This window comes from Notothenia coriiceps, unplaced genomic scaffold (genome assembly GCF_000735185.1).
Source record: "Notothenia coriiceps isolate Sejong01 unplaced genomic scaffold, NC01 NC01_scaffold00038349, whole genome shotgun sequence".
NCBI lineage: Eukaryota > Metazoa > Chordata > Actinopteri > Perciformes > Nototheniidae > Notothenia > Notothenia coriiceps.
In genome coordinates this window covers 76,346-98,212 of record NW_011371050.1, presented here as the reverse complement: position 1 = coordinate 98,212, position 21,867 = coordinate 76,346, and the positions used below count along the sequence as shown (strand labels likewise).

General features: G+C 40.4%; 2 protein-coding genes across 5 annotated transcripts in view; one reads left to right on the top strand and one right to left on the bottom strand.

Moving 5' to 3' along the window:
• Positions 1 to 446: 446 nt before the first annotated feature.
• dctn2 (dynactin 2 (p50)) lies at positions 447 to 12,038 on the bottom strand. Of its 4 annotated transcripts, XM_010797718.1 has the most exons (16): positions 11,829 to 12,038; positions 11,443 to 11,511; positions 10,635 to 10,643; positions 9,414 to 9,419; positions 8,488 to 8,584; positions 7,794 to 7,855; positions 7,586 to 7,684; positions 6,396 to 6,556; positions 5,650 to 5,803; positions 5,363 to 5,428; positions 5,097 to 5,135; positions 4,829 to 4,906; positions 4,089 to 4,160; positions 3,096 to 3,198; positions 1,974 to 2,065; positions 447 to 1,242 (listed from the first exon to the last, which is right to left on the bottom strand). In XM_010797718.1, exons 1-16 carry the CDS (start codon positions 11,862 to 11,864, stop codon positions 1,156 to 1,158), a joined length of 1,230 nt encoding a protein of 409 aa, XP_010796020.1. In that variant the 5' UTR covers positions 11,865 to 12,038; the 3' UTR covers positions 447 to 1,155. The 4 variants fall into 4 exon arrangements, with proteins under 4 accessions (XP_010796020.1, XP_010796021.1, XP_010796022.1 ...); XM_010797719.1 differs by lacking the exon at positions 9,414 to 9,419; XM_010797720.1 differs by lacking the exon at positions 10,635 to 10,643.
• A 1,238-nt stretch (positions 12,039 to 13,276) lies between these two features.
• kif5ab (kinesin family member 5A, b) overlaps positions 13,277 to 21,867 on the top strand; it is an 83,921-nt gene continuing 75,330 nt past the window's right edge. The window contains exon 1 of the mRNA XM_010797727.1: positions 13,277 to 13,703. Coding sequence (XP_010796029.1) covers positions 13,575 to 13,703 — 129 coding nt within the window. The 5' untranslated portion in view covers positions 13,277 to 13,574. The remainder of the gene's footprint in view (positions 13,704 to 21,867) is intronic.

The following is a 21,867-nucleotide window of genomic DNA, read 5'->3' as shown; positions in this document are numbered from 1 at the left end:
TGCTATGCTGCCACCCAGTGTTCATAAATGAACACAACAATTCCTTATATATAAGAGCTAAACAAAAGGGAGGATGTTTTTCTGAATTATTTGTATTACAACCAGATTGGAATTAAATTAAGATGCGGATTTCAAATGTGTCACTCTTTAAAAAGGTGGTTACATGATTATGTGTCATGGCATCGTCGTACCAACAGCTGATGACTCATTACTAGCAGAACGTGTTTTCATACATCAGTACGGTAACATTGCATCAGCCTATGCATTTTTGTTCAGGCGTCGGACAAGACAAGTCCACATGCTCTGTTAAAAAGAAACTTAATAGAGTATATTAATAAAGATACTTTTTTCCATCCATCCAACCAAAGCAGGTATAAAGTCGCCAGCTGTTAAAAGACTAATCATTGAAGTGTTCTTCTCATTATATCATAAAAAGGGAGTCGAGCTTATCGCACTTCGTTTTATTTATTGATCCGTTTCCATGACCACAGATGTACAATACAGTTGACTTGTAGGCAATGACAAAGCAGATTCAAAGTTTGTCCGTGGTGTCTGGTCTCAGTCATAATAATATAGTTACAAGCGACTGAGTGTGAAGAAACAATAAGGTACACAGGCATATTTACAAGCTGTCCTTCCCTGACTTGGCCCTGACCCTCGCACAAAGGCGCTCCAGCTACCACACTTTCTATACAGTTCAAAACACCTTACAAGTGTCATCCATCAACCCACCAAAACTGTGATCTATTTCATTTGAGCAAAGTTTAAAGTACAATTCGGCAATAGGGTGGGACGTTTTGAAAGGAATGGAGGAATTTCATAAGTTTAATACTAATAATTATTAAAAAAAAACTAAAACTCAACAAGCTAAACAGGGGACTGCAATCAGCGGCATGTATAGAGTGGACAAATGTGTTTTCATTTTATATCAATTTGATGAAAGGAAGAGGAAGGAGGGTGGACACGAACATTTGGTCTCCTTTTTTTTTTTTGTTATTCCAACTTTTCCAACATTCCTCTCAGTGAAAAAAAGGCAAAGTAGAGAGCATGAGAGGGATGGCCGGAGAGTTGAACCCCCCTCGGTGCTCTGCAGCCAGCTCATATTTGTCCATGTTCTACACTCTTCTCCTGGACTGGTCTGAACCATGCCGCCATTTATTTGGAGAGCTTCTTCATCCTCTCATCTAGTGCAGAAAAGTTCTCTTCTACAGCCCCCAGATTCTCCTTCATTGTCTGTTGAACCTGGGGGGAGGGGGGGAAAAGAGAATGAAGTTTAAGATCTTCATAGAGCAATGTGGTTCCAGGAGGCTACAGAAAAACACTGCTTCCTACTAAAGAAATGATGTTTTCTGTGAAACCATGTCACTGATGGATTAAAACGAACCTTCAAAAAGCCAAAGGATGTTTCCCATCAGAATACAATGCAGTGGAAAGAGAGACCATACATCTTCTGACTACAGAAGATTGTAAGTTTCAGCAAAAAAAAGAAGAAAGGCTTTACCTGAAAAGGCATCTATCCAGAGACCTTGAACTGTTTGGGCACAGGTTGACTGAGGCTTTAGAGAGGTCTCTTTTGTTAGATTATTACTCTTGGCTATGAAAAGCTGCGTCTTATAACACTAAGTCTCATTGGAGGACACTTGTTCATTTATTTTTAATAGTCCAACCTTTTCTATCGTGAAACGGCTTCAGTAGAAAAGCTACTTATCTTTCCAACTCTGAAGACACTGGTTATTTGTTTGACTATAGAATGAGATTTGTTCCTGTAATATGAGAGCAATTGAAGACAAAGAGATTGTTTGAAATCTCTGTGTGTGCCCCCAGTGAGACAAGCATGCATTTCTACTGGCCTTGTTCATTTCAATCGTCCTATTGTTGTAGCTCGACATGAACATTAAACTCTGCTTAAGTAAAGATCCGCAGTAACTAGATGAATGTTGTCCCGAAGGTTTAAAGGAACCTGAACGTGTTACCTGTGTTAGCAGAGTGTTATTGTCCTTCAGAGAGTTGTTGATCATCTGCTGAGTGGTGTCCAGGTGGGTCAGCAGCTGGCCAAACTGCATCGCTACGAGATGGTGGGGGAGGAGGGGGGAGAATCATGAGGCAAGAGTGAAGAGAAAGGGAGAAAGAAGATTTACAAATGTGTGGTTAAAACATGTGCAATGTTGCCTTTGCTTTCAGTGAAGGGGAGTCAAGACAGATGTAACATGAAGCTGATTGCTTAAAAGATTATTTTAGTTTTCCCCCTTCTTCTGTAAAAGGGAACCGGAAAGAAAAAGAAAAATCAGTGCTGCTCGAGTTAAAAACCCTTTTGCTGCGGCCTGTGACAGATTGGTGCGATGACAGTCGGGATGATAAATGACCTCTTTCAGCTCTCAGAAAGGAATTATCAATATAATCTATTAATGCCAAGGTTCTGCTTTCATGTGATAAATAATAAAAAGATGATAATGTGATCTATAATATCATGCATCTCTTTCTCCCTGAGGGGGTGTTTAACAGTATTACTAGATTTAGTCTAATTCTATTACCATTTTGAGGCTCCCTTCGAGTTTTGCCCTTTGTTATAATAGAATGCCATGGTTTAGGCTAATTCCATTATCCGTTTGAAACCCAATTTTCGCTTAGTTTTCATCTTTTGTCTCGCACTCAGACGCTCGCCATTGCGTATGCAAATCTTCCCGGCCGAGTACTACTTCCCGGCACAGATGCTGCCTGAAATGTGATCGGGTTCGCAGCCTGTTATGTTCTGTAGCTACACCCTACATATTTTGAATCTTTAATGCCATTCCCCACCCCCCACTAACCTACATACATCCTCTCCTTGAACCCTCATGGGTGTCATTCCAAGGTTCTCTTACCCTCACGTAAAAGAATAGAAGATAAATTATCAAAGTTTCCATTGTTATGATCCTTATCTGCCCCTAGAGCAACATTGTTACAATATTGGCAATATGATCCAATTTCTCAAAACCAGTGCATTCATATAATATTATGGGGTAAACTTCAACAAATAGTAGCATCTTGGGTTTTAGAGGATAATGGTAGAACACAAAGCAAGTCTTAGGGCTAACACCTTGTTGGTTCTGTGTTACCTTGCTCATGCAGCTCCTTGACAGCGACCAGCCTCTGCACCACCTGAGGGACGGAGGTGGACATGGCGTCCCACTTCTGCACCACGTCGTAAAGCTGCGACACCTGCCAGGGAAACACATACAGACACATTTAATATAAAGACGAAACCGGCCAGCAACAATAACAAGTCTTATTTCATCCATGGTCACAGGTTTTATCTGTGTCCTGACGCTATAACTATGGTACTATAAGTGATACCTTATTTAATGGTATAATAAGAATTAGCAAACTTGACTTTAAAATGCTGTGCTAGCAAATAATAGGAATATCCGTGTTCCTCACACTGCTTGAAAAGGTCCCTTTTCCAATTCAAGCTGTTTTGTATGGTCTGGTAATTGTGGGTCTAATGACTTCAAATACATAATGTCAAGTCATTAAGTCACACATCATATTTACAACATCACAATAAATTATAGCAACGTGAAATAACCTTAAGTATCAAGAAGAAACCACTGAATGATTTTGTTATTCACAGTGATGATATAACTAACATGCCCTGCCCTCTACTGGCCTTATAAGTGTACAGCACTCGAGAACATTACTAACAAGATACACACGTTGCCTGGAAATCACACTGATCTCACAGCAGATTCTCATGAAAAGCTGGAAAAAAAGTTGATTTCATTACTGACTGAAAATGAACAAACTATCAAAAGGACTGCCTGGTGATAAGACTGGTTTAGCGCTGACTGCTTCATGCAATGTAATGTAATGCTTCACTGCTCTACAACTCAATGCTGCTTTTGAGTACGTCTGACAGGCACTGACAAGTCCTTCTACAATGATTGTCACTAAGGCTGTCTGGATTATTACTATATTATACATTTCTGATAAAAGCTTGTTTTGATTTTAGGCACCTTGCAGCAGGGTGAATTGCTTTGTACATTGGGTGAAAGCATCTGAGATAATTACTGCACTTAGTTTGCAGTGATGGATGAGCAGGGATTACAAACCTTGTTTTGTGTCTCAGCATCTTCAATGGCAGCCTTGTGTTTAGCGATCTCATTCATCTTCCCGAGGACACTCTGAATGTGAGAGGGACGGAAAGTAATTCATTCATTTTGATCGAGAGGTATTGTTTTAGAGGCATGCTGGTACATTACAGAAAAAAAATAATAATATGATTAATGCCAATACTGTGACAAATTGACAGTTTCTCCAGTAGGAGCCACAGGTAACCCAACGTTATAGAAATATGGCATAATTTAAAAGTTTAGAAAGTACATTTTCAAAAGTTTAACACCACAAAGCAAATGCAGTGCTCACTTTCTTATCGAGTTTCAATAACTCTCCAGGGTGTGGGGGTGATTGAAAATTAACAGCACCTTCATAGCTGAAGTCTAAATATTAATAAAATACTTTCTTGTCAACCTCTTGATTCATTTTAGCCGGCAGGATGCAGTAGGTAACACAAGTCAGAGAAAAGGCTGGTATCTGTCTTTGTTTTTAGATTTGAACCATTCTTAGATGGATAAAATGCAATCCGATATAAGTTTTCAATAAGCCTCAGAATTGCAGGGCCAGCTGTTGCACCTGGTTGGCTCATCTCGACTATACTGAACACAAATAAATGACACCTCGAGTTCATCCTTTTACCCCACCGTAAGAAAGCAAAAAAAACGTTAATTTGGTTGCAACTGACTTGACTATCTAAATCAAATCCACTCTACTCGTGCTGGGGTGGATTAGTTACCTGCAGTCTGGCCTCCACTTGATCCAGAGTAGCAGAGTCCAGAGCGCTGACCCTCGCCTGCAGCAGCTCTATGGTGTCCTGATCAAAAAGTGCACATGTTCACAGTTTATTTAGAAAGTTAGGAAGAAAACTTTGTGTTCTCACTGCTGGCAACATCAACAAACTTTGAGGAACTGATGTCACTCATCTTTGAAGTATGACCCAGTTCTCTGGCTGCACATCAGATGCACAGAGTTATGAATACAGCCACAGAACAAGGAAGTCTTACCATCAAACTGCCTCCTTGTACGCCAGCACTCAGAGGTCCCTGCAACATAAACACAAAGAGGGAATATCAATTATAAAAGGAAATAATTAAACCACCCTTATCATTTACATAAATCAAGTGGGAGATTGTATTTCAGTGACATTGAGTGGATGGTTACACGGCAACAGGAGCATGGAAATTCGACTGGTGTGAGTGTGAAAGAGAGGAGGAGATGAACAGAATCAGTGTGAATGAAAGCGAGGTGTGTGTGCAAAGACTGTGTGTACCTGCTTGTCTGATCCTGAGCCAACAGCCATTTCCAGCTCAGCTAGACGCTTCTCCAGTTCCGCCATCTACAGGGACACAACAAGGCAACACATGGTGGTGAAACAGATCCCACGAGACACACAAACAAACATCCACGCACTTCTGTGATTTGTCTCCCTTATTTGCCATCAAATATTCTGACATTCCTCTCATGAGAATGGAAACAAAAAAACATGTCAGGCTCGTTTGCTCATTTGTCGAGTGCACTCATCCCAGACACTCGACTCCGCTTCCCTTTCCACTTTACCTTGGCAGACTCGTTGAATTTCTCCTGCTCCGGTCTGCTGTGCAGCTCGTACAGAACCACTCCATCTGGGCCCTTCGCTGAGGCCGTGGGCTTGCTGTCTCCTGCAGAGCTGCCACGGCTGCCCTTGGCCACTTCCAGCTGGGTGAGCAGACGCCTGGGGGAAGGGGGGGAACGGAGACACAAAAGGTGTTGAATATTGTTATCGGCTCCATGTGCTGCTGTGCCCACTGCCTCTCTATTGTTACAACTCTTTTCAAGCTTTGGCAAGGTCGAGGTGAGCATCCTTTTCATCACTTTTTATTGCCCTTCTCTCACTCTCTCTTTCTATCTCTACCTTCAGTTGTGGACCGACAGTATCTTTTCAATCTCTCTATGGGCTCTCTCTGCTAATCTCTCACCTGTTTTTATGTCCCTTCCTCGATCATCTGTGATTGGTTCTTGTGCTCCCTGGGTAGTGCTACACCAAGATAAGGGGGTTTATGTGAGCAATTGATAGCAGCTGTACTGCCTTGCCCTAGTTACTCTACGACTCCCTTTAATCTGGGTTACACAAGGCTCATTAAAATCAATTCCCCCTCCTCTCCCCTCCAACCATCTTTTGTTGACTTTCAGGCTTCATTTTTCCCTCTCAGCTCGTTCCATCCATTCTCTGTCTACTACCTCACCTCTCTGTCAGGGTCTCAGGATTCTGACTCCAGATGCTTATGCCTCTAGCTTTGTTGTCTTCTCTTGCCCTCTCAGCTCACCTGGCCAGCGCTCCATCAGGGTCAGCCAGGTTGATGTGTGCCTGTGGTCCCAGCAGTGAGTCCAGGTGGGCAGAAACCAGCTGCTGTTTGAGCTGCGCTGCCTGCTGGGCGAGGACCACCGGGGTCAGGCGCTCCTCCGCATTGCTATCCTTTGTGGCAGCCTTTAAACAGACACGCACCACGGTCATTTAGTTAATGAGTATTTTCAGTTGCTTTCTTTAAAACAATGCAGAGGCTGATGAAATCGATGGCTGGAAGTCTGTCCAGGCCAACCAGGTATGTTATTCACAGAGAAAATGTGTTCCATGACAAATTAAAAAAAAGGAAATGTATTAATGTAAACATGCACTTTTGTAAAAGGCATATGAATTTGATTTGTTCTGCTGTTATTATACAAAAAGATCTTTCATGTTCCAATATTTTGGGTAAGAATTGGCTTTTCTAGGCAGCTACAATGCTTAACCAAACTAAATAAAAAACACAGTTTTCTTCCTTCTTTTACTTTTCAGATTAAGGTGTTTTCTGCATGATAACATAGCACAATATCATCAACCAAATGTGATTTTATTAATCAATCTGGTCTATTTTAGTAAATAACAGTCGACTTTCTCCATTCAATACCCTGACGAATGGCAACACATTAAAAAGTCATTTATTTCAATTACTCCAATGAGAGCCAATGAAATCCCTCAGAAAAAACAAATTCACAGATTGAATTAGAATTTGGTGTTGGGAGCAGGGGACTTTTCTCTGTGCTTATTCAAGTCCATGACACCCAAGGTTGGATAAGTTACTCCGTTAAGGACTCCAAAAAAGTCTGAAAAGCAATAAAAAACGAATTTCCAGGGCAAATTTAAGGCTTCGGTGCACACATGATATAAAGCTAACGTCTCAGTAAGAACGGGGGTATATATATTCCACCTTGGAAATTGAACTGAGAGGCTGCACTCCCCTGAATGAATACATATTGACATGGTCAAGGAGCAGAAAGAAGGAAGTCCCTGTGTTATTAAATGTGTGTGCAGACAGCTAGATAAAGGTTAGATAATCAGAGAGGACCATCTCCTGCCAAGCCCTTTAGGCAGGGTGTGTGTGCTTGAACGTGTGTGCTTGAACGTGTGTGCTTGAACGCGCGCGCACGTGTGTGCTTGAACGCACGTGTGTACGTGTGTGTGTTTTCGTTCGTTCACCTGAATGGTGTCCACCTCCTGAGTGAGTTCCTGGATCTCGTTGACCAGACGCTGGTACTTCTGCTGAGGTGTCTCCTTCACTCCACAGCCCTCTCCAAGCTTAACAAGGTTGCAGAGAAATGGTATGAATATTACACAACATCAGAAAACACCTTCTAAAAGATTAAAAAGCAAAGTAATGAATTTGTGCTGAACAGAGTGTACTCACAATTTCAAATTCTCCTGACTCATAGCCCACTCTTCTGCTTCTACTGATTCTGTCTGAGAAGTCTGTGAACAGGAGACAAAGAAAAAATGAAAAAGAAGCAAACTGGTTGTCGGTATCAAACCAGAGCCAGAAGAAAAATGGGATGGACTTGTTTTCTTGCACCTCCGACAGAACAGCATGACATCATTTATATTTCTTTATCCATTAAGAGTATTTAAAAGCTTTTCTAGAAAGTTGACAGTATTGTTAAGTTATTATTAATAATGAACTGGTCACAAGACTGGCATATAAATCAACCAGAAACAAAAAAACAAAACAATGTATTTGTATCTAAAAGCAATGCAGTGTAACAACAGAGCTTCATAATACCTCCATAATGATTATAAAACATAACAAGTAAGTCTTTTTGAAATTGCTTTAAAGAGGTGTTGATTCAATGTTATGATGATTTAGGTGACTGCTATTTGTGGTGCTGTTGAACTGCAATGCATTTTACAGACAAGTATTTATATTATTTTGTCCACCACATCTAAATTAAAAAAGGCAGGATAGTTAGAGAAACACCTCTGTAAACCACAATAGTTTACGAATATGTTTCTATTTGTTGAGTCTCTCTATCTATATGATTAGTAAAGATGATGGTACCCTTCTAAATTTTTTGACAACAGTAATGTATTTTCCATTATGAACTGACCGAGCCCCTTGGCGTTGACATGCTTGTCCTTGAACTTGTCATAGGCTGCGTTGGGGTTGACCACAATCCTCTCCACACTGTCACTGCAGAGCTCCTCCTGTCATTGAGATACCAGGAAGAACATCAGATCAATATAATGAACATCTTAAAACTGAATGTTATTCTTTACAGACAGATAAGATTTGAAAAATTGCCTTGGCTTACTGAGCCAAAAGTCTCAAAGCCCTAGGTAGACTTGAAATATGTTGACAGGTTGGTAAGATCTGAGAGGAAATTCAACACTTGATCATTGCCCGAAAGTATGATTAAAAAGATGATGAATTATTACAAAAGTGATATACCCTCAGGAATTAAAGTCATTGTCGCCATGAATCATGAAAATCTGCAAGAGCTTCCGGACAACATTTGTGTCCAGAACCAGATTATTTCAACATAATTTAAAGTACCAGCAGGCAAGAGACGAATGTGAAAATGATATCACAGCTATAGCTTTACCCAGGCCTGATTGAAGAATTTTGCTGTTTGAAACGGTTTAGCTTTTATAAGAATGTGTCAGCTATACAGTATGGTATAAGTCTACTATGTACTATTAAATCAATGTTATGTGAAAGAAAAGCAGGAAACCACTAACACCTAATGCCTAAATGATGGTATTTTGATGAGTGATTCTGGGGAAGAAAAAAACAAACGTGCATCATTTGATCAAAACTTCCTATTGATCATCCTATACGATGAACTAGAGGCTAAGGGCAAGATTAGAACACCACTGACACATACAGGTAGATGACATGAGTCTGGGCTCACACACAGATTTGGATTTTTAAAGGCAGACCAACAAAACACACACACACACACACACACAAGATAGTTTCACGGATGTTAGGAAGAGGAGGAAGAGTGAGGAGGGGGGTTAGTCAGGCTCTTACCAGCTCCTTGGGTTTCCAAAGAGAATTAGAGAAAGTAACGGACGAGCAGAGGGAGAGAAAAAAGTAGGGGGGAGAGAGAGAGACAACACAGATTAATGTGGTTATCACATGCCATGCACACAGGAACAGTTGGCCAGGGTTTGGGGAAAGATAAGAAAGAAAGCAGTGTTCTGAGAGTTGCTGCTAACAACCCTGGAGACACTCTGCTCAGACTGCTCTCTCAAGTTCTTTCTCTTTTCCCCGACTCGAGTCAGGGTGGTAAGACGCCGGTTCATTTACACAAACAAGCCCCTGTCTCCTTTGATGCCACACTGCACTTTTATATGCAGTGGGATCATATGCCCTTGTGGAGGGCATTGTAGGTCTTACAACATTAAGCTATCAATGCAGGGGGGTTGGCAGTTTAAAAACAATCCATGGTTCAAACTGAAGGGTAACAGGAGGTTGTAGGGTGATTAAAGGGAGTCTAAAAAAGGTCTAAAAAAAGATGTCTGTTACACAAATTCTAATCATCAAATATCATTCATCAGGGTGAGTAATTCCTAAAAAAATATGCTAAAGTTAAAGTCACAATTACACAGTGTGATTTTAGGGGTGTCCGAGACGAATTGCAATTATTTATTTGGTCATCAATGCAAGAGGGAAGTCAATGCTGTAAGGTGAGACATGTCTTATCAGCTGATGGCAGACTTAGAACATTGATGAACAAGGAAAGTCTGTGTCAAAGGTCTGAGAGGGTTAAAGATGTGGGAATAAATTATCTATATGGTTTTGTTAAGACGATACAAGCAAAGTAATAGGCATTATCCACAAATTATTAAATTATTAACATTATAACATTAAACCCCAATATATCCAAGCATGACATGCAAAGAACCTTCAAGATGCTATCACACACAGTGTATAAGGATCTTTAAAATACCCAGTTAGTCCAAATAATGTGGTTAGGCAGGAAGTGACTGTTAAACATGAAGACAGGTTAAAAAAAAGAATATATCCAAAACAAAATAGAGAAACACTTTTCTTATTATAGTGCTGCTGAAGACCCATCAACCTAATTATTCCCTTTAAATTGTTTAATTGAAACAACACAAATAAGAGGAAAAGATTCAATTTCCTGTACTTCAAAACAATCAAGAAGTGATGAATTACAAAACAAGGGCCACCCATGCATACAAAGCATGGCATTAAGCTCACAGAGTAAAATGGAGCCAGTCTTACTTGTACAAGCTAGGCTCCGAGGAGGGGTAGGGAAGAGTCAAAACAAGGGCAAGGGTAAGGGAAAAGCGAATGGGGAAACATGGAAGGGAAAAGGCCAATTAGGAATCAATCTGCTGGACAGTAAACCGTCCAGACATTTAACAACAATGTTAGGCCAGCCTCCCTTAACTGTTTGCATAGTATTTTAGAAAAGCACTGCTAAAAAATATTTGATCCTAGCAACGCCTCCTTAACTCTGCTTATGTTACAGTTAATGGCAGTGAGAATAGACTTTTCATTGAGTCACAAGACCATCATCATGACCTAGTTATAAACCCCCACAGAAGGCCCATGGATGGCATTTCTTTTTAGTTTTTCCATCTATTGTATACTAGTCTTCCCTTTGTCACTCACTCATCTTGATGTATAAAAGGACATATTCTTCTTTGATAGAATATTAACAAAATAAACATATTTCTCTAGAAACATAGGCTTTTCCTATATATTAGAACGTTTTAATTAAACAAAAATAAAACCAAAAGCTGATCAAACATGTGATCTTAAAACGTTTAGGATCAGGCTTTATTTTTTTAATATGAAAACATAAGGATATAGTTTAATTGGAATTTCACAATTATTATAGTACTGTTAAGCTGCAATGGGTGCCTTTTCATGTATTTAGTAATAGTTAGCCAGGCAATTGCTTGTTCAGGTGTTTAATCACAACAGGGATAATGCACCTATCGCAGTAAATTAGTCATATTTTTCCGTTATATAAAGTGTCAACACTCCTTAGCTAGTTTGGTTAGCAACGGAAACGTCAACTTACCGACTCAAACTGAGCCTGGTCATCTTCTGGTAGGTCACCGGTCTCGTACACGTCCGGTTCATTAAAGGCCTAATAAAACAGGTAAACAATATTAGGTTAACAATATCAAACGATCAGATATTACGTTTATTGTCAGTAGCTTGGCCAACGCCCCGGCCCATTCAACACCACGTATATGCTAGCCCTTGCTAGGTGGCTTGTATCATTAGACAACACATTAACAATTGTAGCAACTACACATGTACGATAACTAATGCTAGTTAACAAATGACACGTATATGAAAGAGTAAACACCACGGATGTTTGCTAACTCAGCTGTCACAGCTCAGAGCTAGCATTGCCAAGTAGCAATCTAGCTAATCTGTCTGCTAGCTGTAGCCACTTACAATTCCTGGCAAGTTTGCGTATTTAGGATCAGCCATTGTAAGCGGGATGCAAAGACGAGTTCAACAAACAACTATAGAATATGATAATCCTACTTAATTATTGTCTATTATAGATTAAACTAATCTAATTGTAACAAAAGCTAACGATAGATGAGCCAGCAGTCTCTCAGCCGGCGGAGGTTTCCAAGCTGATGTGGTCACTAGTTTGAGATGACAGCGTGTGCGTTTGTTTTCCTGCAGGCGGAGGCGGACGGGCGGGGAGGTACTCGCTATGCCAATAGGAAAGCGTTCACCGGTGTGCAGAAACCGACAAAACAAGCCCTACCAATACATTTGAGTGTTTATACGCATATGCTCAGTTTGTGCAATTGTAGGCTACGTCCTATTGCTGTTGCTTACCATCTTTTTTTGTTTTATTATTAAACAAAGAATTGGTTGGGCACATTAATTTTGCAAAAATGAACTGCCTTCAACAACACTATTCTTCTTTTCAAAAGATATTTTTCAGAATTTAGCAAAGTCGTCACATGGTGGCGCTAAAAGTACAGCCAACAACTCAGTCAATGGGACAAAGACGGTCGATTGTGAAGATGATCACTCTGTCGGACAAAATTATCTACCTTATCTAAAAGCATTGATATAAAGTATGAATGGGCAATGTTGTATGTTACTTTCTTATGTTTAAAATAATAATGATTAAAACACATAGAAAAAAAACTATAGGCTGTTGAATAATAATAATTAAAACACATAGAAAAAAAACGATATTGAAACTACATAATAAGCACTCATAGTCTTCTGTTTCCTGAGACAAATGTGTTATAAAACAGTTTTAATAGTATACTTTTGTCGAATTGTGTTTCGTAGTGCATAGCCCTTGTAGCCTATAGCTATTTCAATTAATATAAGTGTTAAATAATTACACAAGTTAATGTTGAGCACAGTTCTTTTTTTATCTGACTTTCTCAGCTCTGATGAATGTGCAGTACATCAATGGAGAACCCTCATTTCTTGACAAAAACGACAGAGCCTTTGTTTGGTTCCTACATGACTGCCCATGCAAAACAGCATTGCCATGACTACCAATCTGGTGAAGACGTGGACAAAATTGTTAAATTCTGGACCTAAAAATTACTGGCCACAAAAAAAAATCAAAAGATGCAATAAGGAACACCTTCAGCTTGTTGTGCTCAGTATTCAATGGTTAAAAGTCAACTTCTAGGTCAATCCCAGTTAAAAAAAATTGGCTGAGGAAATAAGTAGCAGAGTTGGAGCTCTCCTCCTCAGTGGTGCTGATGGGAGGATTTGAGTCGCTACTTTCCAAACCCCGCCCCCACTGAGAGTGCAGTGATGACGGAGAGGCATGCTCCCGAGCAGCCTGCAGCCTATCCAGACACTGCCGACCGGACCGGGTTGGAATATACTCACATTTACAACTCTCCATCTGTTCTCCTACGCGAGTTTGGTTTGAGGGCTTTTGAAATTAGAATCACTCCGAACGGGTTGTTTTTGCTTGTGATTTCTGTGATGAATTTGTCTCTAGTAGCTATCTCCCAAAACTAGTGGGTGTCCATTCATCCAAATGTTTCGCCTGCCGGTCTCGCTTTGCATGTAGCCGGTGGTTTCAGCCTGCGCCCAGGTGGTTCACGCGAAATTGCGAACGGGATTTTATTTGTCTTTATATTTGTTGGTGAGAGACATCCCTTTTTATTTATCGGAAAGCACGTACACTATTTTCCCCCAACAATGGCTGATGCTAATGCAGAATGCAATATCAAGGTGTTGTGTCGGTTTCGTCCTCTGAACAAGTCCGAAATTATCCGCGGAGATAAGTTCATCCCAGTGTTTCAGGGAGAAGACACTGTCATCCTGGGGGTAAGTTAATTCTAACCATCTCCTTCCTTTTTGCCTCCTTTCCATGCAGTCGGTGCACGCGAACGCTAGGGGTTACACTTTGCATCTCGTGCACACATCAAATACTGGCCAGACAAGACTAGAGGCTTAACGGCTCCTGCTAGAGATCAAACTAAGTATAGCCCCTATCAATATTCTGACCACCAGCATGTTGCATGCTCAGGTGTGTTGCTGCCATTAATGAGCAACAAGGCAGGCTTAGCCCTGCACAAAAAAAGTCTAGATTAGATTGATGAATAGTCATTTCATGCCTTCAGCTAAATTGCCTAAATCATCCTGTTCTTGTTTGAATGAAGCCCAAAATCAATACACTCCACAAATCTGAGCTCAGCATTGTGAAGAACTCAACTGCATCTGGACCCCACCTTTGGGATCCCACACTGCCTCATTATTTGCTTCTTCTATGGAATTGATCTGCTGGATTTTGGCATTTTTCCTGTCTCAAGAGATCGTGCATGATTGATTGATTGATTGCTTGTTGTTGGTGTTTCTACAATCAGCCTGTAATTCACTGTTGAAGTAAAAGGTGCAATACGTTAATGAGAGTCATAATTAGGCTCTGAGGGCTTTTTCTGTCCAGTGAATGGATTCTTATAGCAGCTGCTGTCTCTGCTTTGGAGCTGCAAATGAAAATGAACCAAGCTTTAACACATTTGTCAATCTGATGGATAGTATGAGTCTGAGGTTAACAGCTGGGGATTAAGAGTGCTCTAAATGCAAATGTTCTTGTTGATTAAATGTAAGGAACATTTGTGTCGAGGTTAACATACACACATACATTACACACACACACACACACACACACACACACACACACACACACACACACACACACACACACACACACACACACACACACACACACACACACACACACACACACACACACACACAAGAAGAGAGAGAGATAGAGAGATCCATAATGCTTCTGGCCCTAGGGTTGACTTCAAGTGACGATGAAGACAGCAGATGGATGTTTCACTCAAGACAATTCAGTGCCCATTATTCTGATGCTATTGGAGAATAGCAGGCCACCATTACACCAGCTTCAAATCATCCATTCATGCATTCATCGTGGTATACTTTCAATGTATTCAGGATTTGTTAGAGTGCAGCAGAAGAATGAAAAATTCATTACGATGTTCTTTCTATTGTCAAGTTCCAATTCTAAAGAATCACTGTCACTACATATACATTATTTAGTTGATGCTGGTGCTTCTGTTCAATTTAGGCTGCAGTGTGTTAGTCAGATGAAATCCATTCTTCGCATTACTCTGCAGGATGACAGTTGGGAACATTTTGCAGAAATTGAAATCATGTTACCCAATTAAGGGAACCGTGATCCATCATTATGGTGAAGAAAACCTACGTAGTGCACTGCTGTAGTTCCCTCTAAGCACTGCTGTATAGCAGCAGGAGCCTACGAAACTGATAATGTCTGGAAACAGATGTGTGCACTGCTTATATTTCCAGTTACTTCATGTATCAACCAAACAGCAGTTTCCTTCTTCTCAGAAAAGTATAACCACAAAAGTATGAACACAGTTTTTTTATCCTTCTTAATGAGAATTTAGCTTGGAGGCGTGCAGAATGCCAATGTTTTTTTAAGGTGTGTAAATGTATTTATAGTGTCTATTTTCCCTGTGTAGCTTCCTTCTCGTAGCTCTGGAATACTCTTAGAGGAAGTTGTAAAAAACTCTCCTGAGACTTTAAATGTTGGGGCTGTCAGATTGGATCTGGATGTAAGATATTGGGCGGAAGGTAAGCAGGCTTTCCGCAGCGACAACTGCGTTGTTTGGTAAATGTTTATAAAAAACAATTTACATCCGGGCAGTGCTGATGGCCCCACATTTGTCTGCTCGAGAAAGGCTTCCTCTGGAACTTGGTAACTGACAGGGCCAATGATTTGAGCTTCTGAGTGATAGTTTGGCAGCACCTGGGTGGCAGGCAGGAGGAGACTAGGAGAGATTAAAGATCCGGGGAAATGGCATGTTGGTGTGTTCTGAATTGATGAAGGAACGTCTCTGGGGCCTTAAGACATTTCGGAACAGGTGAAGTCTGAGTGATAAGATGTACAGCTTGTACTTTAATATCACAGTCAAAAAGCAATGACTCCTGAAACATCTTGGATGTGAAATTTGACAACTTTGAACTTGCATTTGACCTCGATACATTAACATAGCTATACGTCCTTTAAGCATCATCCTACATTTTGATAAAAGCATTTGTCAAGCATCTGTTTACAAAGATATTAGTTTATCTGTGATAAGCTACCATGCAGTGTAACAGGTGCATAATGAGAGAAGACTCTTTAAGATTGCAATCTGTCCTATGAATATTACTTGTGAATTCAAATGTATATTTGTAAAAGAAAGATTGTGTTATTTCTCCGTCCAAAATGTTAACAATATTTTCTGCTGCTATGTCCATGTGTTTTGGTCTCTGCTAACTCCCGGGGGAAATATCTGGCTCTTTAGCTGCTAAATGCTCCACTATGTTCACCAATGACCTGCTAACTGTGTCCTCCTGCTGTTTTCTGCTGAGCAGTCTGCTTGGCACTGGAAACAGCTCTTATACAGTTATAAGTAAGGTTGATGAGAGGAGTGAAGAAACATTTAAGATGCAGAACATGAAAACTAAAATGCAAGATGCTCAACGCTCCAAAAACTGAAGAGTCCGGTGTTGTTGTCTTTGAGCAACTTCTGCCAAACATAATGCAGTCATTCAATCCATTGCTAACATAAATCAGATTAGTGTAGCCACTGTACAGTTGGTTACTCAGGCACGCACCTGAGTACTTGGAATATAACTCATTTTGACTGAGACGTTACCACCATGACTTGCATTTCAATCTTAAGTCAGACTTGACATGAGGGTTTTGTGACTTCACTGTCATAATAGATGATGTACAAGATGTACTTATCATGTACTGCATCCTATTAGTGAGGAATAAGTGCTTTTTCTCTGAGGTGTGGATTAGCAGTGCACAAATAAACGTAAGAGTAGGCTACTGAGAGGGTCTGAAAGCATTAATACAGTGATTGTTGGATCATGAGTTTATACAGAACAGGTTAACCTTTTGCTGCACATCCTGAAGTTAGTCACGTTTCATAGCTTCCCCAGCTTTCTCGCCAAAGTTAATTTGAATGACAATAGCAATATGTCACATCCCCTAGTTATTTGTTTCTTTTGTTTTCTTTTGTCTGGTATGCCACCTGTGGAGCCCTTCGGTGCTAAATGGATGTGTGACAGTAATAACCACACTCAGGCTGTACGGCCCCGCGGCTCAGCCTTAGTGTTTGCTTCACGATGGAGTGACACAGCTGTCTCTAGTATTTCACTGTCGGGAATAATGCCGCGTCACAGGGGCCAGATTGTCCCTCCTAATCTTCTGGCAGGCGAAAAAGACAGCCCAAATGAATCACGCTTTGGACTCAGTTCTATGAATAAATAAATAAATAAACAATGGATGCCTCAAATGCAGCAAGATATGGAATTTCTCTCTCTTGCTCAGAGGCTGTAACATTTGGTTATCACATGCTAGTGCCATATGTGCTTCACACTGGCTTATTAAAAATGCATTGCATGCATATACACATCATACCAGTGGCAGTATAATGATAAAATATGATTTAGGAGTCTAGATTAAATAACTGCTATTTCAGACCTGCTGTATTCACTCCATGATTGTTTGTTTTCATATCTCTTTATTCTGCGAGAGCTTTAAAGACCTCACTGGTGCTGAAGATACAAAACAGTGTCATTACCATTCCCTTGATGATTCATTTGACTGCTGTTGTGAATATTTGTATCTGCATGCTTGTGCTGAGTTTAACTTAACAGGATGATAGTGTAAAATATAATTTGTTAATACAGATTATTTTCCTAAATCCAATCCCAACTATTTTAAACCAGCAAGAAGAAACGCTTAACAGTGAATTGTTCGCTGCAGTAACTGTAGGTAATTAAGTTGGCTCTGCAAGTTCCTTTCATCATGGAGCATTACTTTCCACATTAGAGGTACAAGTTTAATGAGCCTGCATCCTGGAGCAAGGTCAGACTGTTTTAGCTTTTGATCAAAATGCAAAAACAACATGAAAGTCATTTTGTTCCCAAAACTGTCATTCTGTTAAACTTACTCAACATTGGATCCTGCGTAGCTGTGCATGAGTGTTTATGCTGATTTTAAAGTTTAAAACAATCATAACCTTTACACCGACCCGCTGTAATTTTCATATTGAACTTGTTCGATTTCTGCCTTTGTTGCCCATGATAGTTATTGAGGAGGCTGAACTTTGCAGTCAAAAGAGCCCCTTGGCACGTGTTAGGGAGTCCAGTTGAAATGTGCACATTCAATAGCTATTGATTCTCTATTTACTGCACACCATTTATAATTCTATAGATTACCTCTCCCCGGCTGCTGTTACGTTGTGTGCTTAGACTACTATAGAATCTCAAAAGAGTTCAAGCCTTTTTAATTACAATTGAGAAATACGCCTTTTTACATTTTTAGGAAGAATAGAGGATTAGACCAGTCTTGTCAAAAGGTTCACAGAGATGTAGTGTATTATCTACCAAGGCTCACCTTTTATATTTTGGGATTAGCTTCGTTTGAGAAGGCCCTTATTTTCTCTTGGAAGCTTTTTCTGAGGTTGGTTGAAAAATAAACTAGGTTCCATGGTGATCTGATGCAGAAAATAGGCATGTAATGTTGTTAGACAGTCCACAATTATTTATGAGCGGAAATTCAAAGATGTCTGCCTGCTTTCTGATGGAGTTGCACCTCTCTTCCTGTCGAGCTCAGCTGAGTGCTGGTCCTTTTTTCTTCTCTTCTTTCTTTCTTGATTATAAACCAAGAAGGAAAAGCAGCTGCTGTTGAAACAATGCTTGTCGGCGCAGAGTAAAGTCACCTGTCTCGTACATTTTGTATCAAAGTTACATTGCACGGTTTTCTCCTTAAGCATATTTGTTTTGCATTCTCTTTCACTGTCGGCAAACCAAACAGTCGGACATGGAGGTCCAAAGGGCTCCCGCATCCCCACCATGCACTCTTTAGTGCTCTAATTCTATCAGTGCAGTGCTCATACCCCATCCAATTAGGAAATGCAATAGGATTGCTGTTTAAGGTAAAGATCAGTGCACATTTCTCCCTTTAGTTGCCTCCTCCTCCGGAGCATCTACCACTTTGGATCAAACCTCATCTTCTCCCCCTTATTTCTCTCTTCCCAAATTCACACTTCAGTGTATTTGTATCTATCTAGCTGTGTTTCATGGTGTGATGATTCTGCTGCTTATTTCCTCCCGACTCAGCAGCAGTTTTGGAGGATGTGAAGAAAAAGCTCAGCCTCATCTGTCATCTCATTAAGTCAGGAGGAGGTTTCAAGTGTCGAGAGGGATGCTCCTGTCAGTCAGGAGTCATATGTTAAAAGATTCTTCCGACTTTGGTGAGTTTATTTCGGCAGTCAGCCGAGAGATGTGAAAACTGACTCACTGAAAGTAATTTTACTGTATTTCAAGAGTAAAATCAATATTCTAATCTCTACAACTTTATGGCTAGCTTTTACTTTTAAAATGTAGAGTGCCTACTCTATCTACCCATAGCCCATACCGACAAGGGCTGAAAGCTCTCCCTCTCATCTTTTTCATATTAACAACATCAATTTAGTCCGCACAGCCACACTCAGCAACAGCATTTTATAGCTGCCAGTTTCTACAGCTCATCTTTATTTTTATTTAGCCTGCACACATGCCAGGGTTAGATAAGCTTGTGCCATATCGCCAACACTTTCCCAGCCCTTTTCTCTCCCTTAATGACAGAAGTGGGCTGTGACCACCAGGCCTTTAGCTCCGGGGAACATTAATGGAGCATCCTCACCTCATTAGTCATGGCCCTGCCCAGGATGCAGCTTGGTCCCCAAGTCTGCCCTTGGTGTCTGTTGGCAGTACAACGTAACCGGCTGCACATGCTCGTACACGTGTGTGCACATGCCAAGACCCCCGAGCAGTTGGAGCTATATTTGCCTGGACGTAAGACAGGAAGGAAATCCCAGGGATACGATTAGAGGATCCCTGCCTTCTGCGAGCCCAGGACTTCTGTTTCCTTATATTGATCACAGTTCAGCTTATTGATCTGGCACTGGAGGACAGTGACATCCACCCCGGGTCTCTGTTTATTTATTTTCTCAGAGGAACCAAGCATTCAAGCACATTCTCCTTTACTTTTTTTTAACAAGGCTAATTTTAGTCTTTGCTTTGCTCTGGTTTGGTCTTAACCCAGACTTTTATGCATTTATTCAGGCTACAATACCAGCTGTTTCTTAGTGTTTCTCAGTAGGTTTAATCAAAACAGTGATTTATTTTGCTCTTTTGCCCCACCTTTTTTCTATCTTGCAAAGTTTCTAATCTACTCAGTTTCATGCAAATTCCAAAGGTAATAATTCTGGAGGCCTTTTATTATCCTCACTGCACAGCTTGGTCCTTAGTTGCTGCTGAATAACGAAGAGAATTAAATCCCCCGTACCGTGTTTTTGATTTTTAGAGCAAATTCAATTAATTTCTCACTACTGCTCCTTGAATTGTTTAATTTCTACTTAGCTTTTCCTCTACCATCACTTGCTTTAATAATTGTTGCCAGCGTACAGAGGTTGATAGAAATATATGTCAATGTTTCCATACACGACTTCTTCCCTCCTACCCTAATTTATAATTAATTCTCCGCCACATGTGGTCATTAACAGCTCTCATACTAATGGTGCAACGGGCTGGATTTGGTTGATGACTGCATGTGTCTTCCTTTGGAACTATAGGTGCTCTTGAGGATCAGTCACTGTGTGGAGGCACTATAGATTTAATTAGAACTGTGGACCACAACCACAAAAAACTCCATTTCAGTTTGGAGCAGAGCTGGAGATGACAGCATTATATGTTGCCTGCATTATCGTGTCTTTCGGCATCCCTTAACGCCTACATTCAGTCAATACTGTTGCTTGTTTGTGTACTAATTGAATAACTGGTTTGGAGGAATCGATGGCACCTTTTAAGAGCCTTCCTTATTAACATGGCTTTACTTTTAAGAAGAAATGGGCATCAAGGCAGGTGTTTGTGGAATAATGTTACTCTCTCTCACAAATGTACGGTGGCCCTGAAGTGCAAGTCAAAACAAAATTTCACAAAACACTACAGCATTTCACAAAACACTTAAAACTTTCAAAAAACACAACAACATTTCAAAAAACGCTACAGCATTTCAGAAAACGCTACAGCATTTCAGAAAACGCCACAACATTTCAGAAAACGCCACAGCATTTCAGAAAACGCCACAACATTTCAGAAAACGCTACAGCATTTCAGAAAACGCTACAGCATTTCAGAAAACGCCACAGCATTTCAGAAAACGCTACAGCATTTCACATCTTACGGAAAGGGTATTCCTTTAGGGAGAATACTTCTTGTTTGAGATTGGACAGAGACAGCCAGAGAAGCACTGCTGTGATTGGTTGTTTTTGCTGCCAGTCAAGAAATTACGCTTCGTGATTGGCCAGAACCCGGCCAACGGCACCAGGTATTTCCTGTTTGGTACTGTTCAGCTGTTTCTTCACGAATTTTAAACTGAGTAGGAAAGAATGGAAGAAGAGATGGAAATCTTAAGGGAATATTTTAAGGAAAGATATACATACGATTTTGTCCTCGACATGCTGTCAACCCATCACGACATCAACATGTCCCTTAGAACCTGGGGTGTAGTGCTGCCAGAGCGCCGCTCCGGTTGTTAGCATCTGGTTAGCTAGCTATGCTAATGTGTGTAAGGAGTTGTTTCTACAACAAGGTGGAGGAGAGTCCTCTCCTGTGAGACTGAGAGGATCTTATAACTACAGCTCAGTGAGGTAAAGGACTCTCTGAGTGTTTAGATAGTTAACTTTAGTCTAAGTTTTCTCGGTGGGTCTCAAACGGTTTGGTCACCATTTATGTAAACAAGTATTTCCAAGGCACACCTTTTTTTATGATCATGATAGTTTTACAAAATAAGAGAATAAATGAAAAACAGGTATGAAAGAATTCCAACTCATACTATAGGACAGTAAAACTAAAATACAGTTTAGAAGGGGAGTGATTAGTAAGATATGCT

Bases quoted from the DNA above. Each gene is read 5' to 3' on its own strand.
- dctn2 (XM_010797718.1), bottom strand. From the start codon at position 11,864: ATGGCTGATCCTAAATACGCAAACTTGCCAGGAATT. The intron at 7,685-7,793 runs GTGAGTACACTC...AACCTTGTTAAG, and splicing joins AGTCAGGAGAATTTGAAATT to CTTGGAGAGGGCTGTGGAGT. The intron at 2,066-3,095 runs GTAACACAGAAC...ACCATCTCGTAG, and splicing joins CAAGGAGCTGCATGAGCAAG to CGATGCAGTTTGGCCAGCTG.